General features: G+C 46.5%; 1 protein-coding gene across 2 annotated transcripts; it reads right to left on the minus strand.

Annotated features, from left to right (window-relative positions):
* Positions 1-270: 270 nt before the first annotated feature.
* NME3 (NME/NM23 nucleoside diphosphate kinase 3) lies at positions 271-7,715 on the minus strand. Of its 2 annotated transcripts, none has more exons than XM_035130801.2 (5): positions 7,197-7,715; positions 5,751-5,881; positions 4,040-4,141; positions 3,412-3,524; positions 271-2,108 (listed from the first exon to the last, which is right to left on the minus strand). In XM_035130801.2, the coding sequence occupies exons 2-5, from the start codon at positions 5,763-5,765 to the stop codon at positions 1,991-1,993; spliced, it is 348 nt and encodes a 115-aa protein (XP_034986692.1). In that variant the 5' UTR covers positions 5,766-5,881; positions 7,197-7,715; the 3' UTR covers positions 271-1,990. The 2 variants fall into 2 exon arrangements, with proteins under 2 accessions (XP_034986692.1, XP_034986691.1); XM_035130800.2 differs by lacking the exon at positions 7,197-7,715 and adding an exon at positions 6,953-7,077 and having other exon boundaries at positions 272-2,108.
* Between the last annotated feature and the right edge of the window lie 148 nt (positions 7,716-7,863).

Raw genomic sequence — 7,863 nt, forward strand, 5'->3', positions numbered from 1 at the left:
GGGGAGGGAGAGGCATAGCTATGGGGAGAAAGCCTCACAGTGCTGGCTGTTGACTCCTGATAGCTACGTGCCGACAAGATAAAAGCTGATTTGACTTACAGACACCTCCCCGCCACATCTCCACTGTGATGTATGTAAAGTTAACTTGTATGTTATAAAAGGATTTTTTAAAAAAAGTGTCTTAAGGCCTGTCAACTGCTGTTTTGGTCTAAAGATGTAAAGAGACTGCTGTATGAAAAAAACAACAACCCCACTCTCCCTATGCTTTGTCCCTTATACGCTATCCAAAAGATGACCATATCTGTTCTGTATGTAATAAAAAAAAACCGTGTTAACATCACAGGTTCGAGAGCATTGATAAACACACACTAGAGGTGGTATTTTTAAGGAGCTGCTGGCATGAAGTTTCTTGCATCTTTCGATGGTGCACACCCGAGTGATGGGGCGAGGGTTGTCACCTGCAACAATATGGTGCAAGTGTGAAGTGCCCTTGTTCTGGACTCCCAGCCAGCCATCCACACCCTTTTCCAAGATACACCACCCTGACGGACACATAATAAAAACGATTGCCTTTTCCCAAAATTTATTTTACAAAAGCAAAACGCAACCAGTATTTAAAAAGTAGCCCTGTACATATTTATAGATGTAAACAATCTCCTTTTGGAAAATATGTGGAAGAACAATAACTTGCAGTGGGATGAAAGCTCTCAGAGGAAAACACAGGAACCATGATAGCCTAGTATAACAATACTTCTCCAGCCAGGTGGGATTTGGCTATTTCCACTTCTATAAACAGTCTATCAGAGGCCTCCTCAAAAGCCAGCTTCCGCTCCCAAAGCCTAGCATTCTGTTCCTACTGAACATTAGTTGTCAGCTGTGAATAAGATTTTTTTAAAAAAAACAAACAAACACACAGGTGGGCAGTGATCCTCCAGATGTTTTTGTACTCCAACTCCCATCAGCCCCAGACAGCATAGCCAACAGTCAGAGGTGATGGAGGCACCAACATCTGGAGACCTGAATATTTCCCATCACTAAGATAAAACATGCACTAAAAGCAGTCACCCTGGACTATTGGAGGAAGCAGGATGGGTATGAGATACGAGCAGTGAATTCTGTATTTCTAGTCATTGCCTAAAAAGAAATTGCATTCACTGGAGAGAGAGAGCAGGACATAACAGCAGCCGTATAAGCCCTGTTGCTGAAGCTCGGGATATTGCTAGCTGGGAACAATTCTTTGTATTTGCTGCTGCTTAAGTAAACCGAAACAGAACAGCTCCCCTTGTTTCTGTCTTATTTGATGTTTCCTTTTAGAAAGACCAGGGGCAGGCTGGATCTGTGTTTCCTCCACCCTTCCCATGGGCCAAGTTGGGAAAGGAGGGCCGGCCAGCCACCTGATGTTGCAATTGTGTTGGGTGGCCTGTTTTCGCCTGTGTGGTTTGAAATAAAACTCTGTGGCCAGCGAGACATGGTGCTTTGCAACCCCAAAGATGCTGCAAATAGCAGTATCCAAGCCCAGGCAATCCGCTGACTAGGATTGCAAAGTGGGGTCTGTGCCCTGTAGCTAGTAAAACTGTGACCTAACCAAGTGGGGTAGTCTTTGCAGGCTTGGATTGGGAAGCAGCAGGAAAACCATTAATGAAGCCCTTTGAAAATACATTCTAAAAGTAAGAAAAGAGAACTGGAATCCCCTTGGTGTTTGCTTTTCCATATTGGTTTAATAGTGCAGATTTTGTTAATATCGCCCCCAAAGGGCTATAATTGGGGGCTGGGGAGGCAGGGAGAAAGGGAATTAAATTACTAGCTGTTAAACTGACACAATGTGTTTGTTCAGATCTAAAATACTCTCGCCCTTTCTCTTCCCCTCCCAACTCAACAAAAGAAGAAAGCTACCCAGGGAAATCCCAGATAAGCTGAAAGGGAATGGACGGGTTTGTGCAGTGCCTGAGTGACAGCAGCAGGGAGGGGGGCAGGCTTCAACTGCTCTGCCTTACTCATAAATCCAGTGATCTGCGCTGTCTTCCCAACAGGCCAGTTCATCTGTGCGGAACCAGAGCAAGATCTCTCGCTGGGCGCTCTCCACCGAATCGCTCCCGTGAATCACATTCCTGTAGGGAAAAGGAACAAGTATATCCCACGGTGCAGCTGGGTGCATTGTGCCATAGTTAACAAAGTTCTTGTGCAGTTGAGCATATATGAGTACAATGAGCTAGGTTTCAACTTAGGGCTTCATATGCAAAGGTCCCAGGTTCAGAAAAAGCTCCTGCCAAATCCTGGAGAGCTGCTGATAGGCCAGATAGGACAAATGATATGACTGGTCACATTCACACCATACATTTAAAGTGCTGTGGTTCCACTTTAAGCCGTTATTGCTTTCTCCCAAAGACTGCTGGGAAACTGTTCATGGTGCTGAGAGGAGACCCCCGATTCCCCGCACAGAGCTACAGTTCTCAGAGAGGTCTAATAATAAATCCCTCTTCAAAGGAAACTTTGGGAATTGTAGCTCAGAGAGGAATAGGGCTCTCCAAAGAACTATCAGCACCCTTGACAAACTACAGCTCCCACAATGTATGGTGTGGATTTGGGCACAAATAGGGTAGGGGGAAAGGGATGAAAAATGATAGAAAATTTTTAAAAATGAGCATTTCATTTCGATTTTTATAACCTTATGCAATTATTCATCAGAGTCTTTTCTTATTTTCCCATTCTATGCAAGATCTGTTTGTTTCCCACCTCCTGCTGCTGCCTCCCTCCTGCCCCATTTTCCCAGCCCTCTTTCTTTCCCTTATAAAAGGTCCATTTTACTGAGGGAGGCTGTTTGCTCACAGACGGGAAGGACTGTGTTAACATCTGTATTGGCAGGCAGGGACACGTGAATAATAAACCCTGGAAGAAGCAAAAATACTCCACTTGCCTCTCAGATCTATGAAGCTGGAGGTCATTTCTACCATTACTGGGAGACAGCTTAATATTGGCCCATTTTCACACAAAAATGCTTCCTTCTTACTTACAAACCCATAATCCACATTGGCTGCATCCACATGTCACAGTAAGCCCATGTCCACCCAAATCAGCCTGATTTGATTTGGAATTTGGCTAGATCTAGTGCACAGTCCTATCTGAAACATTTGTACTAAACAGGATTTTGATTATCTTTGCTGGACACACAGCATGTGTGAACGATAACAAAACAAAAAGCAGGCCTTCCCGATTTGATTTTTTCAAAAAAATCAACCTCTGATTCAGTTTCCACTCTGTTTACAGGAATGCCGTTTTAGAGCATCTCAGGCAGAAAACGGCACCAAGCTGAGCCCCCATTCCTTGCTGTGGTGGACCAGAATTGCATTGCCGGAGTCACACAAAACGGTCAGAAGAGAGAATGCCCAAAAAGTAAATGAGGTTTTCACTCACTTGCCAACTTCAATGCAGAAGTCACCTCGGATAGTCCCAGGCTTGGAATCCGCTGGGTTAGTTTCGCCAATCATGACGCGCGCCGTCTTCACCACTTCCAGTCCCTGCCAAACCTGGGGTGAAAGGAAGAAAAAACCCCACTAGCATTCGACCTTTGGGTGACCCGAGACACACCTTTAGTCCTATTGCACATTTGGGGAGCCCTTTCTTCACTTGTTGCTGCCTGTTTGGACGGTGGTCATGCTGTTGCTGGCGTCACCTGCCTTAGATCAAACCGTGACCCACTTACTGAAAACCAATGGAAAAGGCAACCTTCTCAGTGCCAATGGCCTTGTTCTGCCAAACCACTTGAGAAAACATTAGGAGTCCTGGGGAAGAGGGAAGTGATGAGCCTCCCTCTCTTCTCAAAGAGACAATATTTCTTACAAGGTTCTCCAAACACACACACACACAAGTGTTCTCCCAAATCTGGAGGGAACTTAAGCAAATCTGCTGTCTGAGATCTTGGAGGGTAAAATGTCAGAACGAGCCAACAAGGCTGCTCTTCCACACTTGGGTATTGTTAGAAAATATAGACACATTAGGAGATAGGAGCATCTCAAGATCCTCACATAGTTATTTCACTCACCATGGCCACAACAGGTCCAGAGCTCATGTATTTCACCAGGCGGTTATAGAAAGGACGCTCACGGAGGGCAATGTAATGCTCCTTCAACAAGTCTTCAGAAGCCTAATCAATCAATCAATCAATTTACTTGTATGCTGCCTTCCCAAAGTTAAAATCATATTTAAAAATTTCAAAATACAAACATAGCAAAAGTAATCATAAACAATAAACCAAACTTCAAAAAGTGCACAATTTGAACAATTTCCACATAAATCATAGGATCCAAAATAAAGATACAAAAAATCAACATCCACAACCCCAACAAACACACACCCCAAATCCCTAAACAATACTCCAGCTTTGGTAGTTGGTAGTTTGTCAGGGCCCCACCCTCCCGGGCTAAGTGGGAAAAGGCCTATAAGGCAGGAAGCAGGTCTTCCAGGATGAACACATGATCACACATGCCACAGACTCAATCAATGTTGTGTAGTTCTTTAAACAATTTTGCTGATTTTTAGTATGTTTTGACTGTTTTCAGTCTTTTATTTTGTGTGTGTAAACTGCCCTGGGAACTTGCTTGAAGGGTGGGAGTAAAATCTCCTAGGGTTATGATAATAATCAAAGACAGACATCCCCAAACTGCGGCCCTCCAGATGTTTTGGCCTACAACTCCCATGATCCCTAGCTAACAGGACCAGTAGTCAGGGAAGATGGGAATTGTAGTCCAAAACATCTGGAGGGCCGAAGTTTGGGGATGCCTGATCAAAGATCAGGAAATTAACAGTTGAGTCAGCATCATTATTATCACCACCATTAGCTTATAAATTTATACACCACTTTCCCACAGAATTGTGCCCCAAGCATCTCACAACCCAGCAAACAAACCAAAAAATAGAACCATGCAACATTAAGAACAATTTAAAATAACAATGATGTCAATGGATCCAGAAAATACTTACATACAATGTTCAATAAGGCAATACAAATAAGCCAACCTAATTTAATCGGTTTTAACTAGGGAAGAAGGCAGAGGCAACAACAGGTTCTGTTCCAGCTGGATTGTCCTTTCTCCACCCCCCACCCACCCACCCCGATCAACTTTAAATGTTATTTTGTGGTCCTTTAAGTTTGTAAACTGCCTTGGGTGCTGTGGTAGAAAGGCAGTTTATAATTTCAATGAATAAACCAGCCAAATAGAGAGAATAACCCCCAACACAAAAATAGAATGATGGCATGCAAAGATAATATACAACACTGGGTGCGATCAAACTGCCCTGGTGTGTAGCCTTCAACCTCCAGGTCTCTGGTCTGCAGGCTAAATTTGGCCCACCAGGCACCCCCCATTTGACCTATATGCCAATTTCCCCCAAAACACAGTCATTTCCTCTGGCATCCTATGTGAAGCAAGGTCTGTGGCAGGTAGAGCTGTAGCTGAATCAGCTGCTTCCTTACCCAATGCCTATAGAAAGCAGGATTGGACACCTGGTGTACAGGGAATTCAATCCCGCTTGGTTGTTGTCTCTCCCCCACCATGAGCCACCTTTGACAGATGGGTGGGGCAACCCACTTGTCAATCACCTGGCGTCCGATGACTGACAGGTGGGTAACCCTAACTTAGCTCACAGAATGGAGGTGGAGGTGGCAAGAAGATGAAGATGTGGTCCGCTGGGTCATAAAGGTTCCCCATCCATCTCTCGACAAAGGGCTTAGGTACTCAGCCAAGTATCCTGACCTGCATGAGCTTCATCGCCACCAGTTTGAAGCCCTTCTTCTCGAAGCGTCGGATGATCTCTCCAACCAGATGCCGTTGTACCCCATCTGGCTTAATGGCCAGGAAGGTGCGTTCATTTACACCGGTGAATGCTGGAAAATAAGGGGAAGAGAGAGATTTAATGTGCATATATTTAAGGGGGACATGCAATACATGCTGCACAGCTTAGGAGGGGCAGGATTTCTGGAAATCACAAGTGTATACTATTGCACTCAGGTCCTGCTTGCTGGTTTCCCACAGGCAATGCTTTCCCCCCTCTAGAATAATAGGTGCTGGTACTTGCCATGAAGTTCCTACAGTAAGTGCCACACTTTTTAACAACAAAAAAGAGCTTTATTGTGTTTTTCATATTCTGTTGGGAGCCGCCCAGAGTGGCTAGGGAAACCCAGCCAGTTGGGCAGGGTATAAATAATAATAATATATTGTTCTTATTATTATTACCCTTGAGTACCCCCTGGAACGCGGGGAAAGGGATGCGGGTGGCGCTGTGGGTTAAACCACAGAGCCTAGGGCTTGCTGATCAGAAGGTTGGCGGTTCAAATCTCCGCGACGGGGTGAGCTCCCGTTGCTCAGTCCATGCTCCTGCCAACCTAGCAGTTTGAAAGCACGTCAAAGTGCAAGTAGACAAATAGGAACCGCTACAGCGGGAAGGTAAACGGTGTTTCCCGTGTGCTGCTCTGGTTTGCCAGAAGAGGCTTTGTCATGCTGGCCACATGACCTGGAAGCTATATGCCGGCTCCCTCGGCCAATAACGCGAGATGAGCGCCGCAACCCCAGAGTCGGTCACGACTGGACCTAATGGTCAGGAGTCCCTTTACCTTTACCCCCTGGAAAAAGCACTCTCCACAGGCATCTAGTTGGCCACTGTGAGAACAAGAGATGGGCCCCCACCCGTTTGGCGTGATCTAATAGGGCTCTTTTTATGTTTGTGTGTTTTTATCTGGAAGGCACCAGGCTGGCGAAGGTTTACTTAGCCAATTGGGGGGTGGGCGGGGTGGAGGGCAGGCACGGGACGTTGCTTCTCGGTGGAAAAAGAAGCAGACATGCAATCCCAGTAGGGCTTATTCAGCATGACCCAGCTACAGAGAAAGGGAAGGGATGGTGAGGCACCCCCCGATCTCAGTCTGCAAAGTGGGGCACTCCCAGATCTCAGCAACGCTCACCTGTTTGGAAGATGCTGGCAAACAGGGCCAGCAGGAAGATCATGGCGTTAGCAGCAGCAGCAAGAAAAGACCCATAGAGTGAAGGGAAGAACTGGGGCGCACGCGCGCGCCGGCCGGCAGAGAGGATCGGGAGCGCGCACGCTGATGACGAGAGGGGGAGTCTATTCAAGGGGAAGCAGCCCCAGCAGCAGAAGAGATGGGAGATTCCGATCTTTTCTAAGGCTCCTATCCTGAACACACTTACCTGGAAGGAAGTCCCTTTGGACATCTGAGCAGTCATATAGAGAGGATTGTGCTCTGACGCTGGTCTTTTTACTGGCGGGGTTTCGCTTTCGCAAGTCTCCAAACGACGTTTAAAAGTTCTGTGCATCTGCATGTAAGTCAGTGGAGCAGACAGGTTTTTCTGTGCTATTTCATTACTCCGGTACCTTTGCTGAGGCAATGTCTTAAAAACAAACGAGCCGCAGCAACAGCATTTTGCCTGGTGAACCTGAACCAGCATTAACCCCACTTCGAACCTGCAATGTGAACCGTGGACGACATCGCAGTGCACTTGAAGTCGCTGTGTCTCAGCCACGGCCCGCCCTCCCCTCCTTTATTTGCAACCGAGGGAGGTGGCCGTAATCTGGCTATTGCTTTTAAACCAGGAACGGGGAGCCCATCGCCCGCCCCACGTTGTTCGACTACAGCTCCCATAACGCTGACCATCGGGCTATGCTGACTGCAGCTGATGGGAGTTGCGAGTCCCAACGGCCTCTTTAAGGCGACCTATTCACCAGATTGTCACTCTACACTTTTTCTATTTCTATGCTGCGGTTCTCGCTCTTCCCCCTCCCTCTCCACTTCCCCTTATCTATAGAAGAACGAAAAGTTAGAGAGCCGCACACTTCCGGTCTCGACATCGAACAACC

Source organism: Zootoca vivipara, chromosome 14 (genome assembly GCF_963506605.1).
Source record: "Zootoca vivipara chromosome 14, rZooViv1.1, whole genome shotgun sequence".
NCBI classification, from domain to species: domain Eukaryota; kingdom Metazoa; phylum Chordata; class Lepidosauria; order Squamata; family Lacertidae; genus Zootoca; species Zootoca vivipara.